General features: G+C 33.5%; 1 protein-coding gene across 3 annotated transcripts in view; it reads left to right on the top strand.

Moving 5' to 3' along the window:
- ARHGAP24 (Rho GTPase activating protein 24) overlaps positions 1–27,267 on the top strand; it is an 87,807-nt gene that overhangs the window by 52,792 nt on the left and 7,748 nt on the right. For all 3 annotated transcript variants that reach the window (XM_051963759.1, XM_051963760.1, XM_051963761.1), the window contains exons 3-6: positions 11,753–11,875; positions 15,586–15,793; positions 24,860–24,992; positions 25,905–25,978. In XM_051963759.1, coding sequence (XP_051819719.1) covers positions 11,753–11,875; positions 15,586–15,793; positions 24,860–24,992; positions 25,905–25,978 — 538 coding nt within the window. The remainder of the gene's footprint in view (positions 1–11,752; positions 11,876–15,585; positions 15,794–24,859; positions 24,993–25,904; positions 25,979–27,267) is intronic.

Here is a 27,267-nt window from a genome sequence, read left to right as displayed (position 1 = left end):
ACTAGTTGTGTGACCTAAGCAAGTCACTTTTATCTCTTCTAATAGCACCTAACTCTCAAGGTTATTGTGAGGATAAAATTAAGTAATGTGTGTTAAAAGCTTTTCAAATTTTAAAATGCTATACAAATTAGCAATTATTGTTGTTATTATCATGTTAAAATTATATCTTGTTCTGATTCCCCTGGCCTCTCCCCTTTCTAGTCAAGTCCATAAATAGTCAGAATAAAGTAACAATATCAGGAAGAATGCAAAGGGGAACCTATGTCACAAATATGTAGAATGTCCTAAATATCAAAGGTGTATAATTTGTAAACTCTCTCAGTTACGAACCAAAAATCATATCCTGAGACTACATGCTAAATCAGGGGAAGTTAGTTAGGATTTGCTGTCAAGATCTTTTGGTCCTTTGTGTGTAATTTTTAGATAAAACTCCAAATAGCCATAGTAATCTCAGTGGAATACAAATGGTACTGACAGTTTTTAGAAAATGTGGATATACTAATTAACATATAATCCCAAATGCCACAATTAAATTAGTTTCCTCCATCTCTATCTGGGTCCATTTGTTGAGTCCTCCCAACTCTAATTCACCATCACATGAGACTTTCTGTGACTCTTACCCTCCCAATTCTTTTTCCCTATGCTGCCCGCCTTCTTTCAACACCCCATCCTCATTCCCATACCATCTGACTCTGTAAACCCCTTTTTACCACTTGGCTCTGAACTTTCTGTACCCCTGCCCCCTCTCACTGTATTAAAGTATTACTCCCCACTACTTTTTGTTTTTTTCCTTGTGAATATCCAAACTAGACATGTCTATGTCCATTTCATAATTCTATAAATTAATTAGTAAATCAATTATATACATTTTATTAACATATTGTTCCAGTTAAAAAAAGCAGAAAGATGGAAGTCAACAATGCACATTTTGTCAGTTGATAAGTTTGAATGTATAAGCCTGACCTCTTGAAATGTTTAAGGGGAAGTAATTTACTGATCAATACACAAGTAGAGAAAGCATGCAAGCACAGGCTGACACTCAATAGAGTATCTATTTACCAAGAAAAAGGAATAAAGAGTCATAGGCTGATAGAAGTGATACTTGAGCATCCTCCTCATTCAACAACAAGGACTGACTAGTAAATGTACCAGTTTTTCATGAGACGACAAGAACTTATTCAAATGGATAAAATCATGTTGGCTTGTGCATGATATAAGCATTTAGTTTTGTTTCATATTCCTTACTTGCATTTATGTATCTGTGGTATCCTAAAATCTAATTCATTTTATATGTCATTTATTGAATAGACAACATCCCAGATTCCATTTTCAGATGGTGTTTTTGAATTCAAATTTAGATTTCCTGTGGGAAAAACAACAATGAAATAAATGACTGAAAACAGCATGAAAAGAATTAAGAGAAACATTCTAGTATATTAATAAAGAGGCAATGAATATAATCTTCTAAAGTTAGAGAAATAAAGCAATATGAAATCATAAAGTAATAACTGAATGCTGGAATTCATTGGGGAAAATAAGGAAATGAGTTGAGTCTTCTTTTTAATGAATTCAAGCATTAGTCATTCTTTTATAACTTCATATTGCTTTATTTCTCTGATAAAAAAGTAATGATTTGGTTCTTTTCATTCTTATTTGGGAAGGCTTTTAATTAAATTTAGTTATTATAAGTAAAATTCATAAATTATTTTTACTTGTGGAAAAATGGAAATATTTGAACTTTAAGACTTAACATAATTTTATTTAAAATATGCTGTTTTCAAAATGAATGACAACTAATTGTATCTTTTATGAGCTCCTCTATACTTCATTTAAGAATTCTTACTCTAATGATAGTTGTTAAAGATAATTCATCCTGTTCATCTCTATTTTTTAAAAGATGTCACTTTTATGTAGGTTGTAAACTTATTATTATATATGTTGTAAGATACTGATCTAAATTTAAGTTCTTCTTAAATGCTTTTCTATTTTCTCAGCAATTAGAAAATGCCAGAAAGAGGGAGTTCTTTGAAGCCCCAGTAACAGATATTCTTAGTTTTTACCAAACATTAGCCTATAGTTTCCATTTTTTCTTGATGTTTTCTTGTCCAGTCAATTCTGCTATCTACTTTTCTATTTTTTTAACCAGTACTACATAATTTTTTTTTCAATTTTTAATATAATGGTGTCTGGAAACATGTCCTTTCCATTACTACCTTTAATCCCAGCCCCCACCCCATTTTGTTAAGTATCCCATTGGTAGTTTCAACAATATAGAACTAAATGTTGATTTAGGGTTCCATCATTTTAGTATATTGACATGGCCCATCCATGAGTAGGAACTATTTTACCAATTATCTTAATTTTTGCAAAAAAAAAGTATTTTATATTTACTTGGAAAATTGAATCCCAGATATTTAATGTATTTTTCAATTATTTTTCTCCTCTTTGTCAATATATATCTTAAATTGTGTTCCTTTTTCTCACTGCTTTTAACTAGCTTTGTCAAAATTTTGAAAATTTCTAGTATCTCATTGTAAAAATGCTAGTTCTTAGATTTTTATATGTTAGTCAATATTTTAAAGAAGATCCTTATATGATTATGCTTTTTAACACAAAGACATGCTACATTTTGTCAAAGTATTTTTATGAGTCTGTAGGAATAATATATATAAGGGCGGGGGGCTGGAGAGTGGGAAGGGCAGGGGATAGAGTGAGTGTGAGCTCCCATCTGACCTTACTATTTATGTGATCATGAGCAAGTCACTTAATCTCTGTTTGCTTCAGTTTAATCATCTGTAGAATGGAGATAATAGCACTTATTTCCCAGAGTTGTTATGAGGATAGAAGAGATAATATTTATATAGCATTCATAACAGTACCTGATACATAGTAAGCATTACATAAGTATTAACTATAATCATCATTATTATTATTTTTCATCATTTATATAATTCTGTTAATTGTTTTCCTAATATGCAACCATCACTGCCACAAATTCCATTTGAACATAGTAGAGTATATTCTGTGACTTTTCCTGTAGTCTTCTTGAAAAAATTTTGTTTAAAAATTTTGCATCAAGATTCCTTAGTTAAAAGTGTCTGTAAATTTGTGTTTCTGCTTTGTTTGGCCTTGTCTTGGGGATCAGCACCACATACATCTCATAAAAGGATTTTAATGGATTTATCTAATTTTGAGAATAATTTTTGTAGCATAGAGTTTCATTGTTTTTTAAACATCTAATAAACATATCAGGCAGCTAGGTGGCACAGTGGGTAGAGTGCTGAGTCTGGAGTCAAGAAGACCTTTCTCCTTGAGTTCAAATGTGACCTCAGATACTTATAAGCTGTGTGATCCTGGGTAAGTCACTTATTCCCTTTTGCTTAAATTTTTTTCATCAGTAAAATGAGCTGGAAAAGGAAAAGGAATACTATTATAGTATCTTTGCTACAAAGCCCAAAAGGGGTCACAATGAGTAATCATAGCTAAAATAACTGAAGAACAAATAACAGTATTTACATATAGGTTCATATGACCCAAGTGTTTTCCCCACTTTCATGCTTTCATGCACTTTCATTTGGGGCTTGCTTATTTTTTATGAGACTGATTTTATCTTGTTTTGTAAATTTGGGTATTTTATACATTTGTATATATTGTATATTTAGTATTTATATTACAGTGATGACCATATATACCATGAAATTTTCTGTGGCCTTTTGGCAGTACTATGGATAAATTTCAACTTGTGCACTAATATAAAGAATAAAATGAAAAAGATATTCTAAGAACATGATAAGATACTCCAAATTAAATCAACATACATTCTGATTCTTTGTAATTTCACTGGAAAGGTGGGAAAAGATGAGAATAGGCAGAAATACATGGTAATTATGTTTCACATGAACAAATGAGAAGTAAAAGATTTGTTGATTATAAAAAAGCCTAATGCATCTATAATTGAAAAAATGGTAAGTACTAGACAGGCTGAGAACTAAATAACATCTCAAAAAATTTAACAAGCAAGAAAATGCTAATATGACCTGACTTAATTGTGACTAGAGAAAAAATCGACTAGTCAGAACTAAGATAAAAATTTGGGGAAAGGAAGAGTTCGAGGGAGAAGAAAGGAAAGAATAATAAAAAAAGAAAAAATGTCATGAATTTAAAATATTAAACCTTAAACCAAAAGAGAAAAGGACAACAAATATGTCAGCTATAATAATTGCAGGAGAAAGTAAAGCAATGTTAAATAATTACCCTAACAAGAATATCCCAAAAAAGCCTACAAAACATCAGATTTTCTGCCAAAGAGGTTCTAACAATAACAACAATGGGACAGAATATAAATTCCTCTGTAAAATCTTACTAAGAGATTGATGGATAATTATGAGCACTATTATCTCAAAGCAGAAATGAGCAGTAGAGTGTGAAACCAGTTTACAGACATCCCATCTAGATATTCAACTAAACAAAGCTATAGCAAGGACATTCAAGGATGACAATGAAGGGATGAAAAATAGAAAGGTTTGTGAAAAAAATTAATAAACAGTTTTCTCCATCAAGAATAGTGTAACCACCAAACTTTGACCCCAGTATCACAGATCCTAAAGTGATTAAATAAGAGATAAAATTGACACAGGATAATAGAAAGAAAATAACAGCTCTAGAGAGGAGACCAATGCTGGGGTGATTACATTCATGAGGATGTTGAATGACCAGTATACAGAAGGAAAGGAAGATATCAATGGCAAGGAGAGGGGTGGAGAATCTAGCACCTTATTAATACTAAAAAAAGATGTCTAAAAGAATATTATTACCTATCTATAGATGAACTGAGGGCATCTTCAATGGAAGCATATTATTATTTGAATATATGAGGGTAGATATTCATCTACTTTTAAATTCTTAGTTTTGTTAGTATATTATTATTATATATAGGGATTTCTTTCAATTTTGAAAATTTCCTGTGTTATAAATCTCTGTTGTTCATTTTTAAAAATTTTAGTAACTTGATTTTCCTCTCTATTAATCTTGATTAGGTTTCTTACTGGTTTATAAATTTCATGCTATTAAATTTTATCAGTTGTACAGTTTTGTGTCATTTTTCCCCTCCTTTTCCTCAAATTTTCAAGATTTATTCATTTGTACTTGTTTTGGAGTTGTTAATTTATTAAATCGGGAGGTTTTTGTTTTTTTTTTTTTACTTGAAAGCTTATTTTGCTGATCTGTTTGGTTTTTTGTTTTTTTCTGTCTGCTAATATATTTTTTCAGAGATAAAATTATTCTCTGAGAATTTAATTCCTCAAGTTTAGATGTTTTCTCATCATTATTGTCTTTATAATAGTTATCTATTTTTCTAGGTTTTTTCCTTTTATGTTCTCATGTCAGTACTTATCTTTAAGTGTAGGTGCATATTTCCTTTGTTGTTATTTTAATTGAGTTTCGGTCTATAAAATATATGTATTATTTCTTTCTTTTATATTATTACTCTGCTATTCTTCAGTGCTGATAAATTCTTATAAAGTAATATGGAATATTGAGAAGTATATGTATTCTTTGCTATTTAGTTAGCTGCGCAACAGGCATTTATTAAGCACTTACTGTGTGTACTGTGCAGACACTAGGAACACAAAAAAAGCAAAAGACTTCTGTTCCTAATGGATTCACAACCCTATGGGGAAACACCATGCAAACAACCATGTTTGATTGATATACATGGTATAAATTGAAGCTAATCAACAGAAGGAAGGCACTAGCATTAAGGAAAACTAGAAAAAGTTGTTTTATAGATGAGCTTTTAGCTAGAATTTTAAGTAAATAACCAAGAAGCTGAGATGAAGAGGTAGAAAATTATTTATATAAGAGATGGGCATTAAACATGCTCAGAATCAGGAAATAGGATTTCTTATTGAAGAACATCAAGAAGGCCAGGGCTATTATATCCCAACGTATAATGTATAAGTAATGTATAAGAAGAATAGAAAGGTGGAGAGGAGAGGCAGGTTTTGAAGGGCTTTGAATGCAAGCCTAGAACTTTATATTTGATCCTGGGGATAATAAGGAGCCCCTGGAGTTGATGGAGTAGCAGATGATTATGGTCAGATGTATATTTCAGGGTTATTACTCTCATAGTTGAGAGGAGGGTGGATATGAGACAGGGAAACCAACAAAATGATTCTTGTCCATGCTTGAAATACGCATGAGGTGATGCATGAAACTGATGATGGTATCAGAGGAAAGAAAGGAAATCTAGCCAAGAGCTGAAGGTCCGACTTGGCAATAGACAGGATGTGAGAGTGAGGTTTTGTGAATGACATCTAGGTTGCAAGCCTGAGTGACTGGGATGATTGTGTTGCCCTTGACTGCAATAGGAAAGTTCTGAAGAGGAGAGGGTTTATTAAAAGATAATGAGATCAGTTTGGGGAATGTTGAGTTTAAAATGTCTGCGTGAAATCCAGCCCATTAAGTAGTTGGAGATGCAAGATTGAAGGGCAGGAAATTATCATTGTAATGTGGGCAGCAATTTACAAACAACTAAGTACAAACAGAGCATTTAGGTGGCTCAGGAATTAGGAAGTTCAAATCTGGCCTCCAACACTAAACTAGCTGTGTGAACCTGGACAAGTCACTTAACATTGCCTTAATTCCCTCACGTGTAAAATGAAATGAAGAAGGAAATGATAAATTACTCCACTAGTTCTTTACCCAGAAAACCGCAAATGGGGTCACTAAGAATTAGACATGACTGAAAAAGAACAATATTATATATTATTATATACAGGCACTAAAATTTAAAAAAGGCTTCCTTCATTAGGTAGAGTTTTAGGTGGGTCTTGAAAGAAGCTAATGAAGGTGGAAATGAGAACAAGAACATTCCACAAATTAAGGATAACCAGGGAAAATGCCTGATGTCTGGAAATGAAGTATTTTTTGAGTCTAGTATCACTAGATACCAGAATATGGAGTAGAGGGGGAGAGGCTTTGGAGGAAGAGAGTAATAATATGGGCCTAGGTTATGAAAAGGTAACCTTAGGTTGTGAAGGGCTCTGAACACCAAACAGAGGATTTTATATTTGATCCTGGTGGTGCTAGGGAGCCACTGGAGTTTATTTAGTAGAGGGAATGACATAGTTGTGCTTTAGGAAAATCACTTTGACAGCTAAGTGTAAGATGGTCTAGGATAAAAAGAGAATTGTGGTAGGCAGATAAACCATTGCCTGTGATTGATTATAATTTTAATGTTGGGGTCAATAAAATATGAATGTTTAATATTTATGCTTTGCATTTGTTTATGAAGTTCTTATGTTCTAGATCAATCTGTTCTTGCAAATGTCTCTTTCAACGCTTAGAGTATACATATCTCTTGAATTACCATTCATTAATTATCAGATATTTATCATATCTAACTTTTCTATATTGATATTTAGGCATCTAACTTCTTTCTTGTGTACTTTAAATATATATATGATTTGAAAGAACATTGACATCTACGGCTAAGTGTTGTTTTCTATTTCTTCCTGTAATTGGATTAATTTCATCATTAGTTATGAGATGCTATGCTATTCTGTCCACATGTTAAATTATATAATAAGTATTAATATAATTTCATGATTTATGATGCCTACAAAGATAATTAAAACTATAGTCAGGAAAATCTGAGTTTCATTCGTCTCTCAGACACTAGCTGAATGACCTAAGCAAGTCTTTTAATATCTCTTAAGAATCAAATGAAATTATGCATGTAAAATACTTTGTAAATCTTAAAATGATAGGATTTAGCTTGTTAATATTATAATAAACACATTTACTTTTACTTTTCTTTTGATATGATTTGCCGTTGGTACTTTAAAAATTCTCCTATGGTATATTACTTCCTACTTCAACTCTATTTTTTAATTTCTTCCTAATATTTTTATTTAAAGTGTTTTTTAAAATAACATATTGTTGGGCTCTATCCATTCTATTATATTCCTTTGTTTAATGGGTAGCTTAATCTCATTCTCATTATTGTATGTTTTTCTCTTGTCTAATCTCTTATATTTTCCTTTTTTAGTAGTCCCTGTCCTAATCCACAAGGAAGAATGTGGGGAAAGAAAAGGAACTTAGTAAACACTGATAATCTGTAATTGAAATTTTTTTAATATTCCTTTGCTCCTCTTCAGCCCAGACCTCAATCATCATTTCTTAAACTTTTTCTCTAATTTTGATCCCTATTTTATAATTCACCCATCAAAACTGAAGTTTGTGAATATTCCCTTCTCAATACTACATTTTCTCTTAAGTTTCCTTCTTCACTCACCCTGTTCCTACACGTTTCATTGTTGAGTTTGATGTTTTTCTACATCAAACTTTTAGGTGTTTTTCTGTGTGTGTATTTATTAATTCTCTGCTCCATTCAAATAAGAATAAGGTTTATAGGATACCTGTTATCTTCATCCTCTTCTCTATGTTTGAATACTCTTCTTCTGACAACCACAGTTATTAGAAATAATACTAATATTATTTATTTCCTAATTTGTTTCCTAGTATGTTCCTTTCCCCTCCTGTCTATTTCCTATCTTAAAGTTAGCAAAATAGCAAAATCACCATTGGAACTCTGAGTTTAACTTCCTTGCTCCTTCTATGATCCTTGAAGACAATAGGATTCTTTTCAGTTTTATATTATTTTTAATTTGTGGAATAAAACAAATATATCCATAACAGTACAATAAAAAAGATGATTGTACATAAAACTGTAACTCTACTATACACAACTTGTTATTTCTTTTAGATATACACAAAATTATCATGTAAATGTCTTTTTTTTATCCTGTTTCTTCCCTTTGTATTTAAATATAAGCTCTTCATTATCATTTAGGGTCCTTGTAGTTGTTCAAATGCAAAAATCTATTATAGGTTTCTCCTATGTTCTGTATCCACACTCCAGAATTCTTCCTAGCATTTTATCAAAACTTCTTAAAAAATCCTTTATTAAAGGTCTACTTTTTCCCCTATAAACATTTTTCTTTCATTTTTAATAGTATTTATTATTTATATTTATATAACTGTAATATAATTTATAATATTTTCATCAAGATTTCATTTGAAGTCAACAAGCATTAATTTAGTGCCAGTCATTGTTCTAAATGCTAGGGATACAAACAGAAGTCAGAACTTGTTCCTTCACAGTAGATTCAGCATAATCAAGTACGATCTTGACTGTGGTTCTTCAAGTGTATGAATGTTTTCTTTTTGAACATTTCTGGCATTTTTTTTTAACCAGGAAAATCTTGATTGTGATATTCCTGGTTGTTTTCAGTTTGTTTATTTGGTTTCTTTTTGTGTTTTCTTTTCCCTTTTCACTTTGTTTTCTGGTTCTGTATGATTTGGGGAATTTTCTTTTGTAATTGATTGTAATATGCAAAATTTTTATTTGTTCATGGTTTTCTGGGAGTCCAGAGATTCTTAAATTGTGTCTCCTCAATTTTTTCCCCAAATCCTTTGCTTCTGATAGCGCATGTTTTCTGTGTTTTTCTAATTTTTTAGTCCTTTTATTTTATCCTAAAATCACTTGTTGTTTCATGGTCATTAACTTCTGTTTATTTCAGTCTTTAGTCCAAGGAGTTCACTACTTAGTTTTCTACCTTCGTTATGTCACTTATTCTCTTTCCAGTTTTTTTTTTCTTTAAAAGAAGCATAGATCTCAAACTGGATTAGTCTTTAATTTTGCTAATGAGGAAATTGAAACCCAGGCAGATTAAATGATTTGCCCAAAAGTTTCGCTGATATTGCAGGAGAGGAAGGGGGAAGGGTTTGAATCCTTTTTGACCTTAGAGGTTACCCTTGAATTATAGCTGGAAACATACAACACACAGTATTCTTGTGTAATCTCCCATATTATTATGCCTTGACCTGTTCCACCTGGATTCTAAGGTTGTGTTGGTTTCAGGCTTTATGGAGAGCTCCCCCAGACTATTCCCTTCTGGGGTTCTGCCTGTCCAGGACCAAGAAACTACTGGTTGCAGCCACATTTATCAAAGTTCATATTGAATTTATTTCTCCCCTCATTCCCACCTAATAGTCTCTGTTCTTAGTGTCTAGTTTTCTAATAATTTTTTATGTAATTGTGGAATGACTGAAGGAACTTACTGGTATTTCCCTCTGATATTCTCATTCATTGCTTCTTTTGGAGTTCTTTGAGATACTTAGTTTTTGTCGGGAACAGCTAGGGTGGTACAGTGGATAGAGTGCTGGGTCTGAAGTTAGGAAAACTCAACTAAATCTCTCCTCAGCTGCTTATTAGCTATGTGACTGGACAAATTACTTAACCCCATTTGCCTCATTTGTAAAATGAACTGGAGAAGGAAATGGCAAATGATTCTAATATCTCTTCCAAGAAAATCTCAAAAGGGGTCACAAAGAGTTGCACACAACTGAAACCACTGAGCAAAACAATAATCAGGAGATCTGGATTCCTAGGATTTTTAGATTTTTCTAAAGAAATGACATTTTTTGCGAAATATTTTTATTTATGAAACATTAATCCTCTTTCTCCTTCTTTCCCATCAATTTCCCTATTTCCCATTGATTTCTCCCCTGATATCTTTTGTTCCTTGGATTCTTTAACTCATTGAAGTCTTCCTTTCTTTATCAATGATTTTCAGATGATTTTTTTAAGAGAAAATTTTGAATACTACCCTCCCCCAAAGCTGCATAAAAACATCCATTCTTTTCTTATTTGAATCTATTGATCTCTTTGATGGATTTATGTATTAAACACTTTCTCACTATTGGGAATTTCTGAAAAAATTATTTCTCTGGTGCTTATTTATTATAATCAAAGAGTAATGCTGTAGTATTTTCATTTACTTACTGAGAATATGAGATTTTTTCTTGACTGACTACTTTTTAAAAAATGAATAATAGATGTCTGACTACTATGTATTTTTAAGTTAAATTTGGGGTTTCTTTCAGCTGCTATTCTATATATTCTTTCATATACTTTGTATTATAAATCCAACATTTCTGGGCAACTTTTTTACAATTTCCCAAAACATGGCATGCATGCATATTTTAAAATGTTGTTTTTTGGAAGATTTAAAATTCTTAGATTATGCCTTTATATCCTCTCTTAAATTTTAGCATCCTTTTTTTATCCCCCGAGGTAATTGGGATTAAGTGATTTGCCCAGGGTCACATAGCTAGGAAGTGTTAAGTGTGTGAAATCAAATTTGAACTCAGGTCTTCCTGATGTCAGGGCTGGTGCTCTTTCCACTGTAAATTTCAGCTTTCTTGTTTTGTAGAACCTTTATGTATGTATACATGTATACATTTGAAAACCATCTCCCCAAGCTGCATGAAAACATCCATTCTATTTCTTAGTCCTGCATTGTTATTTGAATCTTGTTTTATATTTTGATTTTGACAAGTTAATTTTACTTCTGGTTCTACTTTTTTTGCATTCTAATTCTATTAATCTCTTTTTCAGACATCTGCTATTTTAGATAATTTTCTAAATCAGATTTCTACCCTTAGCTCTTTCTAACAATCTTTGTCAACAACTTAGATTAAAAACGCTGATTTCATACTTATACTCAAAACAGACAGGGATAAATAATATATTACTTGTCAGAATCAGATCTTAGCATAGCACAGTTTCTGTATTTGCATCATACATGTAGTGTGTCAGAGTGGTTATAGGGGAAGTTCTTGGTGGCAAGATTTTGTCGAGGAGATTGCTTATGTGTCACTGTTTTATTTTTTTTTTTTTTAATAGGAAAAGATCAACATCAGATGACAGCAAACTATGAGACCTACCTCCTTATGGCTAATACACAGAATGACATGGAAGAATGGCTAAAGACTATTCGCAGAGTCATTTGGGCACCATTTGGTGGAGGTGGGTATTTAAGTATGATTAAAAAGCAAACATGACTAAAAAAATTCTGTTACACTTCTTTGTTGCAGCCTTTTCCCCCCTATCAGAAAAGAAGCTATTGTTTTGATATTAGCATCTGTCTTTAAATGGATGAATGTAGAGAATTGTGCAGTGACATTTGTGAACTATGGGGAAATCATGGAAGAATGACTCTCCTATATAGAAATACTAAACTTCCAATAAGATGGTAGAAGTCCTTCCTCCACTCATTACAAAACAGAAGGAAGCTTGCCAGATAAAGGGATGTGAATCCCTATGTGGTGATCTTCTTCTTTTAAAATATATAAGATGAGATGGTTCTCCTGGGGGAGAGGGCAGGTTTTTAGGGGGAGGTTTTCTTGGAGGCAGCCTTAGTATCAGTTCAGATCAATAATTACCCCAAATGCAGCCCGCTGGTAAAAATACAAACGTTTATTTTCTCCTTCCAAAGTAGCCTGGTTAGTTGAGGCCTCTCTCTCTGCTTGGTTCCAAGAGCTCCCTCCGAATGTCTCTAAATCCAAAGGTTTTGTCCGTCATCCTCTGCCTCTGCTTTCTTCAGCCTCCAGCCAGCACAAAGATGGCATGAATATTTTGTCTCCTTCACTTGGGGCTCGGCTAGCTTTCTGGCGAGTCTTTCAGACCAGCTTGGTCTCAGTGAGGGGCGTGCAGGACCCCAGCCACCACAGAGAGCCTTCTCAATCTCCTGCTCAACTCTTGACTGGTAGCTTCTTCCTCTGAAAACTCTTCTTCTGTTACCAGCCAGCCAAGTGGAAAATATTCTAATGAATCATTCTTCACTGGCTTATATATGACTTTTCTGAGAGAATGGGATTATTTGTATGTATGTACTACATACAAATGTATGTAGTAGGAATAATCATTGCCATAGTGAGAGTCCATTTGAGATAGTTTACATTATTCTATTGTTATTTTCCTATATTTATATTTGTTATGGTTTTAGTCAATGGAATTTTATGATTTTCTCCAAACTTCTCTAGTCTTTCAAAATTATTTTTCTTTATAATATCGTTATTATATAAGTTTGCCACTTGGTTCTGCTCACTTTACTTTGAATTAGGTCTTGTCTTTCACTTCATTTCTTGAGGAGCAATGTTTCATTATACTTAATATATAATAGGTTTTTTTAGCCATTCTTTGATAGAATGTGTCTTTCCTTCTTTCTTCTGTCTCATTGAGGTATATTCTTAGGAATGGTATTGCTGAAAATGTATAGTTTATGGACTTCTTGACATTGTCCCCAAATTGCTTTCCAGAATGTCTATATCAATTTAAAGATCTATAAATGGTATGCCATTATGAGTGTCTTCCTGAAGTCTCTCCAGCAATTGTCATTTTCATTTTTGTCAATTTGATGTACATGAGGTTTTTCTTAGCTGTGCAGACTTAGACCAGATTCCTGATAGGTTACATTCAACATTAGAAAAAAAAAGTCATTCAAGAGTCAAGAGGACAATTGTTGTGCCATCGTGTGCTATTGCTTATGTTAATAACTACCTATAATCAGAGGAGAAAGAGGGTACAGGAGCTGAGAGAGACCCTACAGCCAAACTTGCCCTGCTAGGAATGTCTTGGTCGCTTCCATGAAGAAAAAAGGGAGAATGAGTTGGATGCAAAGGCACATTTCTTCCCTACACATGAGTCTTCCTGCACACCTAACAAAGACCCTCCTTTGGAGGATATAAGATTATTCTGTTTATGACATGACTTCTCAGGGAGCCTGGATAGTTGGAAGACAAAAGAAGGAGCTCATGGAGAGCACCTAAGGCTAAGCAATGATATGAAAGAAACCCCAGCAGGTACTGAATGCTGTTTGGAAATTCCTAAGGAAAGTTTATTGAAAGTAATTCCAAAAGCAGAGGACATTTTAAAATTGAATGAACATAATATTCATGACTTTTGATTCTGTGTTATAGAATAAAGTCAGAATTACTCAAAATCATTGGAATCAGGGCATCCAGGAAGGAAGTGGGCAAAAGAAGAGGACGTTTATATACAAGAATTTTAATTATATTAATTTAGTTTAAAACAATTAAATTTCCTCATTCACAAATTCAGTACCATTTAAAATATAAATATTGTTATTTTCAACTTGGTAAACACCAGAAAATAAGGCTTCCATATACAAAGAATAGGAAAAAAAAGATTTCAGCATCTATTGAGATAATTATATGATTTCTTGATTGAGACAATCATATAATATTATAAATATGGTCAATTATATCGATTATTTTCCTAATATTGAACCAACGCTATATTCCTAGGATAGATTCCACTTGGTCAGAGGGCATACTGCTTGTGATATGTTGCTGGAATTGCCTTGCTAGTATTTCGTTCAAAATTTTTGCATCAAAATTCGTTTAGGGAAATTGATCTATAATTTTTTAGCTCTCTTTTAGCTCTTCCTGGTTTAGGTATCAGCACCATATTTGTTTCATAAAAGGAATTTGGTAAGACTCCTTCTTCACCTATTTTTCCAAAGAATTTATATAGTATTAGAATTCATTGTTTTTTTAAATATTGTTGGAATTCACTTGTAAATCTATCTTGCCCTCGGGATTTTTTCTTAAAGAGTTCATTAAGTTTAAATTTTCCAATTACACATCAAATTAGAAACCCAGAAAATCAAAAGTAATATTAACAAAATTGAAAGTTAAAAAAAACTGTTGTGCTAATAAAACAAGGAAAATGATGAAAAAATTATTAAAATAAATAAGCCATTGATTAATTTGATTTTATTTTTAAAAAAGAAAGAAAATCAAATATTCAGTATAAAAAGTGAAATCACTTCCAATGAAAAACAAATTTAAAAATCAGGAAATATTTTGCCAAATTATATGCCAATAAACCTGACAATTTAAACAAAATCAATATTTACAAAAATAAAAATTACCTGGATTAACAAATTAGGAAATAAAATGCCTAATTAATCCCATTTAAAAAAAAAATAATTGAACAAGCCATTAGTAGGAGACCTTGTACTTTTTAAATTAAGGTCTTTTAACAAGTCTCAGTTTGACTAAGTTAGCTTCTTTGATCAAACCCTACAATGTGATATTGAATATCTGGGAATATAGTATTGACTAGTACGCCAGTGTCCTTCCCATTAAATCTGCTCATCCTTATACTTAAATACAAAGGAAGAAAAGCAGTACATATTAAGAATGTCTTATGGGTGAAAGCAGATAGTAAATATGGATAGACAATATTTTTCAGCTATCATAATGGTGATTTTTCAAAAATTCTGCCAGTTCTCTGTAATCACAGGAACATACTCTTCTCTCTTATGATTCATCTCAGCAATTGATCTGATTTCTGATGTTGTAATTGCTATTTTTCTGTACTTTATTGTGATCATTGTCCTGATTCTACATCAGATTACATAAATCTTTCCAAGTTACCCTAAATTCTTCATGATTTAGAATGCAATATTTTCCATTATGTTCATAAGCTGCAGCTTATTGAACGATTCCCCAGTTGTTGAGGACTCACTTTAAAAAAACAGAGAAAAATTATTTCTTTGAAAATGCTTATGAGCAATTCTTTGGGTTGATAGAGACAAATGGAATGCTGCTTATAATAAAGCTAATTTCTTTCTCACATGTTAAAGGTCATACAAATAAGCAGAGCTATTTACCCTACTGCCAGAGATATTTGGTTTTGTGTCCTTCCAGGTATTTTTGGACAGAAACTGGAAGAAACCATCTGTTTTGAGAAGAGATATGGGAACTTCCTGGCCCCCGTGTTAGTAGAACAATGTGTGGATTTTATTCGACAGTGGGGGCTAAAGGAAAAAGGTCTATTTCGACTTGCAGGCCAGGCTAACCTTGTGAAAGAGTTGCGGGATGCCTTTGACTATGGAGAGAAGCCCTCTTTTGACAGGTAAGTTAAAAGAAAAAAAAGCCACCAGATTAAGCACCTACTATATACTAGGCATTGTACTGAATATTGAGGGTACAGAGAGAGGCAAAAAACATTCCCTATTCTCAAGTAGTCTAATATGGAAAACAGCATAACAACAACAATTTACAAAAAAGTTATAAAGGGAAGGGAGGAATGCAATTCCTTCCTATTAAGGCAAGTAAAATCAGAAGCAAAAGGGAATTCCCATACCATCTCTTCATTTGAGTGGTCTTTTTTTTTTCTATGATTCGCCTTAATAATAATTACATGCATTCTGTTTTTTACTTCTTTCCTTTTCTAGGCTATTTTAGCAACTAGTTAGCTTACTCGCTCTGTATATGTGTATACATATACATATGCCTGAATGTATACAACACATATATTTATATATTTTTGTGTGTATGTGTATGGTATGTGTAAAGATGGATGAGATCTGACTGGTATCCCCTAATCTGGTAGAATTTGTGATACTTCTGCTCTGGGTTCAGCATTGAAAGACATTCAATTTGAGATGATGAAGCAATCACCTTATTGGTTCCAAGGGAGGATCAAAGAGAATTGCTTTCTTAGCAATTCAGTCAAATCTAAAGGGTGAGACAACTTCTTTCAGTGGGAGAAAGAGCAGAAGGGAAGAATTTAAGTTGAAAAAGAAGATAGAAAGTAGGTGGAAAACTTGAAGAGGCTTGCCTAGTAAAGTAAATTGTAGGTTGAATGGAGAAGCAGGGAGGAAATTGGAGAAATTGTAGAGAACAATTTCAGCCCGGATAATAGTCCAGATTCTACTTTATTGTTCTATTTCAAAATTCACAAAATTTGTAAAGAAGGTAAAAAGTGACCAAAGGTTAAGTATACAGTTGAGACATATGATTATCCCACCCTACATAAAGGTAGTAATTTTTGTTAGATAAGAATACTTACTGTTCGAGGTAATTAATCAGAACAGAATGAGAACAGAATCTTTACCCCTCTCTGAATCAAGGAAAACCATTATGTGGGAGACATGAAAATCACATAGAGATTCTGAGGGTCTGGAAGCAGAAAAGAAAGAATGGGAGTCACACAGAGCTGAGTAAGGCATGGACAAACAGTGAAAGGACAAAGAGAAAGTGATATTGGTCTGAGACAGAGTAGGGTCATCAGCCCTGGAGGCATCTCGGATCAGAAAACTACACCCACCTATTCAAGGACTGAGAGAAGTTCCAAGAAAAAGTCTCTTCTAGCCCCAGCTTCCCCTCTTATCTATCTATAGACACAATAATATAATCTACTGCTTCATTAACCAGACACTTTTGGTGATCTGAATCTTGCCTCAATCATAGAGTATTTAGGACATACAAAGAGACAGATATAAATACAAACTAGACAGAAATCAAACCTCTGCCTAAATGTTGGGAATTTTCTCCCTAGAGCTTTGAAGTAATTTTGATTGGGCCTACAACTTTTCTTCTAAAATAAACTACCTGAGGCTACATAGAAGAATTTATGGACCCTAGGGATCACTATCTTGCTCATAGGCTTAAAATAAGCTAATTGTTTTACAGAGTATTACAAGTATAAACTCATCCAGATGTTTTTTCTTCCTATTTTTCCATTTAGGAGTTTAAATGGTGGGCTTATTCCATTTATTTATTAGTTATGAAATCTTTCTTTTTTTAGTAACAGCTTTTTGTTTTTCAAAATACATGCAAAGATAATTTTTAACATTCACCCTTACAAAACCTTGTATTCCACATTTTTCTCCCTCCCTCCTTCCCTAGACAGCAAGCAATACAATATAGGTTAAACATGTACAATTCTTATAAACATATTTTCACATTTATCTCACTGAACAAGAAAAATCAGATCAAAAAGCGGAGGGGGGGGGACGGAGAGGGAGGAGAGAGAGGAGGGAATGACAAAAGAAAAAAGCAAGCAAGCAAGCAACAACAACAACCAAAAGTGAAAATACTATGCTGTGATCCACACTCGGATCCTTCCCACAGTCCTCTCTCTGGGAGCAGATGACTCTCTCCATCACAAAAATATTGGAACTGGCCTGAATCACCTCACTGTTGAAAAGAGCCACATCCATCAGAATTGATCAACATATAATCTTGCTGTTGCTGTATACAATGATTTTCTGATTCTGCTCATTTCACTCAGCATCAATTCATGTAAGTCTCTCCCAGGCCTCTCTGAAATCATTCTGTCCATCATTTCTTATACAACAATAATATTTCTTATCATTCATATACCATAACTTATTCAGCCATTCTCCAACTGATGAGCATCCACTCAGTTTCCAATTCCTGGCCACTACAAAAAGGGCTATTACAAACATTTTGGCATTTGTAGGTTTTTTTCCCCCTTTTTTAATCTCTTTGAGATATAGATCCTAATAAGCTAATTTAAATTGTTTTGTTTCATTTTGCTTCCTTTAAACAGGATTTCTAGCATTATTTCATTTTAAACATTTTTATTATGAAAATATTAGTTCTGATCTATACTTCAGAGAATACCATTTTATGACTGCTTTAACTACTTGTAGTTTTACTGTTATCACTACTTTAATTTGAATTTCTGGAATTTATCAGACTATTTGGTCAATGTGGTATTGTTCTTTACTGGTTAGGCATTTATTGTCACTATTAAAAAGATATGAATATTAAATATAAAAATACTGATAATTTTGGAAATTAGTATTCACAAGAAACTACTGCTAAATGGAAGAGAATCTGTTTTTAATAAGGAGAATGTTATAAACTTTATGAGGAACAAAGTAAAAGAATTGGGGGAGTGGCTTTTTTTAAGTATATATTTTTCAAAGGAGTGAAGGCTAGAGATACCTTATGAATGTTGTCTGAAATATCAGAGTCTGCCATTCAAAATAACTGAGAAAAAATAGAAAATAATACTCATTTTACAGTTTGAGAAATTGAAGCAAATAGAGGCTCAGCGTCACCCAGCTGGTAAATGTCCTAAGATAAAATTTGAATTCAGCACTCTAACTGCAATGACTCCTAGTGGACAAATATAGGGGAGAGAGATATATCACTAGTATGTCAAATGGTGACTAGGTCTTCTCAGAGGCACAGAAATTGTAGCCCTTCCATGGACCCACACTTAACACCATATACCAAAATAAGATCAAAATGGGCCCATGACCTAGGCATAAAGAACGAGATTATAAATAAATTAGAGGAAGATAGGCTAGTTTATCTCTCAGACTTGTGGAGGAGAAAGAAATTTGTGACCAAAGATGAACTAGAGACCATTACTGATCACAAAATAGAAAATTTTGATTACATCAAATTAAAAAGCCTTTGTACAAACAAAACTAATGCAAACAAGATTAGAAGGGAAGCAACAAACTGGGAAAACATCTTCACAGTTAAAGTTTCTGAAAAAGGCCTCATTTCCAAAATATAGAGAGAATTGACTCAAATTTATAAGAAAATAAGCCATTCTCCAATTGATAAATGGTCAAAGGATATGAACAGATAATTTTCAGATGATGAAATTGAAACTATTACCACTCATATGAAAGAGTTTTCCAAATCACTATTGATCAGAGAAATACAAATTAAGACAACTCTGAGATACCACTACACACCTGTCAGATTGGCTAAGATGACAGGAAAAAATAATGATGAATGTTGGAGGGGATGTGGGAAAACTGGGACACTGATGCATTGTTGGTGGAGTTGTGAACGAATCCAACCATTCTGGAGAGCAATCTGGAATTATGCCCAAAAAGTTACCAAACTGTGCATATCCTTTGATCCAGCAATGTTTCTATTGGGCTTATATCCCAAAGAGATACTAAAAAAGGGAAAAGGACCTGTATGTGCCAAAATGTTTGTGGCAGCCCTGTTTGTAGTGGCTAGAAACTGGAAATTGAATGGATGCCCATCAATTGGAAAATGGCTGGGTAAATTGTGGTATATGAATGTTATGGAATATTATTGTTCTGTAAGAAATGACCAGCAGGATGAATACAGAGAGGCTTGGAGAGACTTGCATGAACTGATGCTAAGTGAAATGAGCAGAACCAGGAGATCATTATACACTTCGACAACGATATTGTATGAGGATGTATTCTGATGGAAGTGGATTTCTTTGACAAAGAGAAGATCTAACTCAGTTTCAATTGATAAATGATGGACAAAAGCACTTACACTCAAAGAAAGAGACTGAGAAATGAATGTAAACTATTTGCATTTTTGTTTTCCTTCTGAATCCAATTCTCCCTGTGCAACAATAGAACTGTTCGGTTCTGCAAACATATATTGTATCTAGGATATGCTACAACATATTTAACTTATATAGGATTGCTTGCCATCTAGGGGAGGGGGTGGAGGAGCGAGGGGAAAAATCGGAACAGAAGTGAGTGCAAGGGATAAAAAAAAATTATCCTGGCATGGGTTCAATAAAAAGTTATTATAAAAAAAAAAGAAAAGAAATTGTAGCCCTTGAAACAGGCTACATTCCATATAAAATGTTACAGACAGCAATAGTCATCTCAAATTAAGAACATTTTCAAGAAATATCCCTAGTCCTCCTGAGAAAGAAGTATATAGGACAGGGAAAGATGAGAACTCTTACAGGTCTCTAACAGTGACAAGAGGTGCTCCTTTCTAGAAACTCTTAAAGGGCCTGCCTTAGAGTATGGTACAAGCAAATGTAATCATGGACTCCTCCTGTTTTTAAAATAGTATTTTTCCAAATACATGGAAAGATAGTTTTCAATATTCATTTTTATAAAACTTGTGTTCTAAATTATTCTCCTTTCCTCCTTTATTTCACCTTTCTCAAGATAGCAGCAATCTGATACAGGTTAAATATGTGCAATCCTTTTAAACGTTGTAAAAGACAAATCAGATCAAAAGGGGAAAAAATCATGAGAAAGAAAAAATTTAAACTAAAAATGTGAAAATACTATGCTTCAATCTACAGTCGGTCTCCATAGTTCTCTCTCTGAATGTGATTAATATTTTACATCCCAAGTCTATTGGCACTGCCTTGAATCACCACATTGTTGAGACAAGCCAATGGACTCCTACTTTAAAATGATTTTGTTGCCTATTTAAGCTCTAGAAGTCCTATCCAACTCACTCTCAAAAAAGAATTTCAGGTTTCAGAGCAAGGATACATTTCCCTTCTTGGTATAAAGGTACTCCAGAGGATTCAGGGAATCATTATCTAATGCTATAGCTTCAAGCCCTCAGCTGTGCACTTTCCCATTCAAAAATTACCCATTGAAATCATTTGTGTCAACTAGCTTTAAGCATCTTTTAGAAATAAGTTTTTATTTTGTTGTGTAGAGTTGGTATAAAAATACCCTATATTGGTGATATACCCATAAGCATATACAAAATCCAAGGGAAAGGGGGGCTCAAATTTAGAGATCACTTTCGACGGTGAGATAACCCATACTTCTTGGTTACTGGAAATCATTTTCTCTAAATCCTTTGTTTTTCAATAGTTACGTGTGAGCTATTATCTGTCACTCTTCCTTCTCAAGGAAGGAAATTGCTGTTATCTGATCTAGGATGCTAATAGATATTGAAGGGAATTGGGAAATCCAGTGTCCTCCAAGAGCCTAGAAGTTCAAAGGGCTTCTTCTATCTGAAGGCATAGGCAGGGAGAAGATACCTAGACCAAGGCCCATGATGAAGCTTCTCCTTGAAGGTGGTTCCTTCTTAGGGATTTTATTAGAAAGCCACCCTTGGTTCAACCTCTGAATTGACTTTGGTTTTAAACTTACTTAATAGCCCCTGGAGCATGGCCAAGTTCCCTATAATCATATCTCAAAGCAATTTCTGAGCAATATCACATTAGCTCCAAAGACTTGTACTTTGAGCATCTTATTTATTTTGTATGGATTAAGGTGACCTGATTGAGTAAGTTAATCAACCCCAAGTTTATACATAAGTAAACTCAAAATAGCCAGAGTCAAACAGCAGGAATAGCAATGAGTTTAGAAAAATGTTCAGTGAAGAAAGGAACAATCATCCTAATTTCTATTATAAGTGGACAGACCTTTTTCCTGACTAGAAGAGCAAGAGGTGTATCGAGGCAGAATATTGAGATTTGACCAGAATGACTTGAATAGCCATAAGACTATGTGGTTGATCTAACCTAAAACCATTTCTAAAGATTCTATAGTCTTGGAACATGTTCTGATTCATCATTATATAAAATCATTTGAGTATATGAAGGGTGTCAAGAAATATCTCATATGACAAATATTCCAAATACAATGAGAACATTTTCCTATTCATAGCACAGGAAAACTAAATCAGCAGATAACATTGTAGCTGGTAAATCAACAAAAGGATTTAAAATAATTATATGGAAAGATAGATCCGAGGACAAATTTGTCCCATATTAAAAAGTAATAACAGAAGGGAATGGAAGGTAAACTAGTATGACACACAAACACTACCATCATAAAGAAGCCAAAAAGACAGATATTCCTCCTGTTACACTTGTTTAAGAAATAGCTATATACAGACCACATGCATTTAAGAAGAGAATGTAACTTTAATTACATTGAATTCTACAGAATTATCTTTGGAAAAATAAGAAAACAAATACAAAACTCTTTCCTAAACTGCAGAGTACAAGTGACCCTTTTGTCCTACTCATTCTACAAGAAATACTTAAAGATTAAGTACTTACTATCTATAGTCTTTTTTTAATTAAAGCTTTTTTGTTTTCAGAACACATCATAGATAAATTTCAAAATTCACCCTTGCAAAACCTTGTGTTTCAAATTTTTCTCTCTCCCTTTCCTCACTCCCTCCCCTAGATGGCAAGTAATTCAATATAAGTTAAACATGCACAATTCTTCTATACACATTTCCACAATTATTATGCTACACATGAAAAATAAATCAAAAAGGGAAAAAATGAGAAAAATAACTTGAACTCAGATCCTCCTGACTTCAGGGCTGCTACTCTATCCCCTGCACCAACTAGTTGTCCCTCAGAACCTGAATTTTTCAGCCACGAAATGATGAACACAATAGGTACACTGAGACCAGAAGAAAATTCTCAGTAGAGCCAACATGTGATCATCCTTGTCCATGTCATTATGCCCCTGACTTTGCATTATATTTGCTGACATTAGAGCCCAGTGAACACTCCCACCCAATACATTTCTCAGCTGAGAAAGAAGCTAAAGAAATCAACTACAACGTCAGCCCACTGAAATAGGTAAATAATGGGCTTCAACATACTAAACTGTGTGATTTAGAGCAAGTCACTTAACCTGTATTTGTCTGAATTGCTTCAACTATAAAATGGGGATATAATAACTAAAACCTTACAAAGCTATTATGAAAATCAGAGATGATTTCTGTAAAAGTACTTAGTGCAGTGCCTGACACATAGGAGGTACTTGATAAATGCTTATTTTCTTTCACGTTTTCCTGTAAGTTTCTTACAAATTCAATCATCTTGAATCTTTCCTTCCTCTCATTAACATTTATTGAAACAGACATAGAAGGGCATTAACTCCACTCCAATAGACTCTTCTCTCTAGCTTTTTGTGATCCTGCTCTCTTTTCTTTGTCCTCCTACCTGTCTGATCACGTTTTCTATATTTTCTTTGCCAAATCCTCATCCTTACCATTCCCCTTCATTGTAAGTGTTCCCCAAGGATCTATCATGGGCCCTCTTCTTTTCTCCCTCTGTATCATTGCACATGATGATCTAATCAATTGCCATAGTTTCAATTATTATCCTTATGCAGACAACTCTCAGGCCTACCTTACCCATCCCTAATAGCCCTCCTTCCTTTCAGCCTAGCATTTTAACTACCTGTTCAATATTTCAAACCTCCTGTCTCATAAACATCTTAAACTCACCATATCCTAAACTGAACCCTTTATTTTCCCACACACTTATCAACTTTCCCCTTTTCTTAACTTCCCTATTACTGTTGAGGATACTACCATCTTCCCACTCACTTAGGCTTATAACCTTATTGCCATCCAACTCCTTATTCTGTTTCTCTTTCCCATTCCCATATTCAATCAGTCTTATCATTTCTACTTTTATAGCATCTAGCCTATGCAACCCCGGGCAATCCTGATTATACCACCATTTTCACTAATACCTTATTACTTCACAGTTGGATTATTGCAATAGACTGCTACTTAGTTTTCCTGTCTCAAGTTTTTCCCCACTCCAATCAATTCTCCATCTACCAAACTGATTTTCCTAAAGGACAAGTTTGATCATGTCACTCTCTCCCCTGTTGAATAAACCTCACCAGCTCCCTATTACTTCCAGAATCAAGTCCTGTTTGGTTTTCAAAATCCTTTATAATCTGGTTTCTTTCTATACCTTATTGCCTTCCACATATTCTGTGGACCAGTGACACTGCCTTCCCTACTCTTCCTGAACATGACACTCCATCTTCTGGCTTTGGATATTTTCATAGCTGCTTCGCTGCCCCCCCCCTCCTGTGACTGGAGCTCTCTCCTTCCTCATCTCTCCTTTCTGGTTTTTTTTTTCCAAGTCTTAGCTAAAGTCCTGTCTTTTGCAAGAAGTTGTTCCCAATCTACTTTAATCTTCCCTCTGAGACTACTCCCATTTTATTCTGTATGTATCTTGTTTATAGCTGTTTGCATAGCATCTCACCATTAGACTGTGAGTTCTGTGAGATGAAGGACTGCCTTTCTTATACTCCTGGTACTGAGGACAGTGCCTGGTACATAATTGGTGCTTAATAAATGGTAGTTATCTAATTAACTGGCAAGCTAACTTAGCTCAGTGCTCTACTTAGGAGATACTACTTAGAATCAATGAAATTTGAATTTTGATCTTAATAAATTTATCTTTGTTAGATAACATTTTCATTATCAATAAATAATCATAATCTCTTTCTATGGGCTTTCTAAGGAATCCACCTTATTTAATTTCCATTTCTTTAGGTCTTTATATGAATCTTTTCAATTAATCTATATTTTACAATGTACAATTTTACTGGGCCAGTGGCCCCAAAAAAAGAGTGCATCACTTCACTGAAAAGCATTTTAAATATTCTGACTCCAGTAACACCGATGTGCACACAGTGGCTTCGCTTCTCCAATTATATCTCCAAGAACTTCCAGAACCAATCATTCCTTTTGCTAAGTATGAAGACTTTCTGTCCTGTGCCAATTTACTCATTAAAGAAGAAGAAATGGTAAGTTTAATAATAATTCTAATTATATGTGGACTTGGGTTTCATGTCAGTGTTTCTGACCTTTAATTTGTAATCTGCCTTTTGATTTTTTGTGCTTTAGTATAATAATCTATTATCCAAGGTACCTAAACTCTTGGGTCACATGAATTGGATCTGATCTCAGGGACCAACCCAAAATATTGGTATCATTTTTTGACTTGTCATGGTCTCATTCTTAAGGGAGTCAAGATGGTAGAGTAGCAGGAAGAAGAATAGTCCATATCCCCCCACACCTTCTCTACAAAGAACTAAAAAAATGTACCTGATTGAATTCTGGTTGAGAAATCCAAGAAAAAAATAACAGTTAATTTTCCAGGACAGCACAGGGAAACAGAGAAGGACATTGGAAACAAAGTCTGGGTAGGAGTTCACTGCAGAAAACATTCTAATGCCCAAGGGCCAAAAATAATTCAATACCAGGACTTAAAACAGGAAGCATCAGGGCAAGAAGAGCAGGAACATAGTACCATCTATCTTATACTTGGGTCTTATACTTGGGCTGGCTGAGAGGGAAACTTTGCTTAGGGACAACAGGAAGAAGCAGTTGCAGCAAGTCCTAGCCATATATTGTGAGGAATAGATTGAGGAGCAAATAGAAACAGTGGTGGTCTTAGGAACAGACTAAATCCTACATTGAAATAACCAGGAGAAGAATCCCAAATCACAGGGATCCCAAATTCCCATTGCTTTCTAGCAGTAATCTTTTGAAACTTCTAACCAGGGAAAAATTAACACACATCTCATAATCTATATAATCTATATAGATTCTTCTGAAAATGGAATAAAAAGACAATACACTTATTCTTCATGTACTTTAATAGATACATTAGATTTTTTTGAAAAAAAAAATTTGTCTTTTTTTTTCTTATACAGGGGGTTAAGGAACTAATGAAGCAGATGAAAAATTTGCCAGTGATTAATTATAATCTCCTCAAGTACATATGCAGGTAAAAACTTTTTTTAAAATGTAATAAACATTAACCTGGTCATTAATTTATTTTGTTAGCCTTGTCATTGATATACTGTGTGAACTTGTCATTTTGAAGTGGTAAAATAGACAACAGGAGTGGTAAAATAGAAATAGATTCAGGAGAGCAATACATTGTAAAAAGAATATTATATAAAAATAATATAATAAGAGATTTAGTTATGGTTCAATCAACTTGAAAAAATAAAGTCAGATATCCATTACAGGTTACAAAGGACTACTATTTATCATATGAATTAATGAGGGGAAAAACAAGTTCCCTAGTGGAAATCACAATTAACTAGGAGAAAGTAACCATTAAAAAGAAGACTCCATGGGGAGAGTGAATCCCATGACAGGCTACTCATGAAAAGGAGTTAGCAAAGATTTTCATGAGCACATTTTTATAGGGGAAATATAACCTCTTTTATTTCACATCATAACTTGGAAAGTCTCAGGAAAGGAGGGGAAAACAAGAGTAGGAATAAGGATGTGTATTGAAAGTTGGGACTATTTTGAAGATGCTAACAAAAGTCTGGGAAAACCTGGGTTCCCACCATAATTATCTTAATTATACACCTTTCATTACTAAAATATCAGATTAATGAAAATATCTGTGTAAAATGCAATTGATGCTATGACTTTTATGAATAAGTAAAAGCAAAGATTCTTTGTCTTTCCAACAGAAGAATCTTTCCAACTTTGTTGTTGTTAAATAGATTTAACTGTTTTTGAGTCATTTCAGGGATCTCCAACTCTGAGATCCCATTTGGGGTTTACTTGGCAGAGATACTGAGTATCTCATTTTACAGATGATGAACTGTGGCAAGCAGGGTTAAGTCATTTGCCCAGGGTCACAAAGCTAGTAACTGTCTGAGGCCAGATTTGAACTCAGAAAGAGAAATCTTATTCTCAACCTTGTGCTCTATCCAGTGTACCATCTATTTGCCCATAAATAGATTTAACTTGTCTTTTAATCTCTGCTTTTGGAGAATTATTACTTTCAACTTTAGTCTGGCATTGGACTATATATATATATACATATATATATATATGTTAGGCTTCCCTAAACAATAGCAAATACATAAAAATGGATACATTTTCTAAAATCCAAAATGTCTGGATATATCGCATCTATATTAAATAACATCAGCTCAATGTACCTTTCTCACACTTCACCAAGAGCAAAATAATTGGTTAGAGTTTTTGCATAACTAAAGACAATTTGGAAATTAAGGAAAGAATATCTGCAACCAGAAGGACAAATGG

Source organism: Antechinus flavipes, chromosome 6 (genome assembly GCF_016432865.1).
Source record: "Antechinus flavipes isolate AdamAnt ecotype Samford, QLD, Australia chromosome 6, AdamAnt_v2, whole genome shotgun sequence".
Classification (NCBI taxonomy): domain Eukaryota; kingdom Metazoa; phylum Chordata; class Mammalia; order Dasyuromorphia; family Dasyuridae; genus Antechinus; species Antechinus flavipes.
This window is presented reverse-complemented; position numbering and strand designations above follow the sequence as displayed.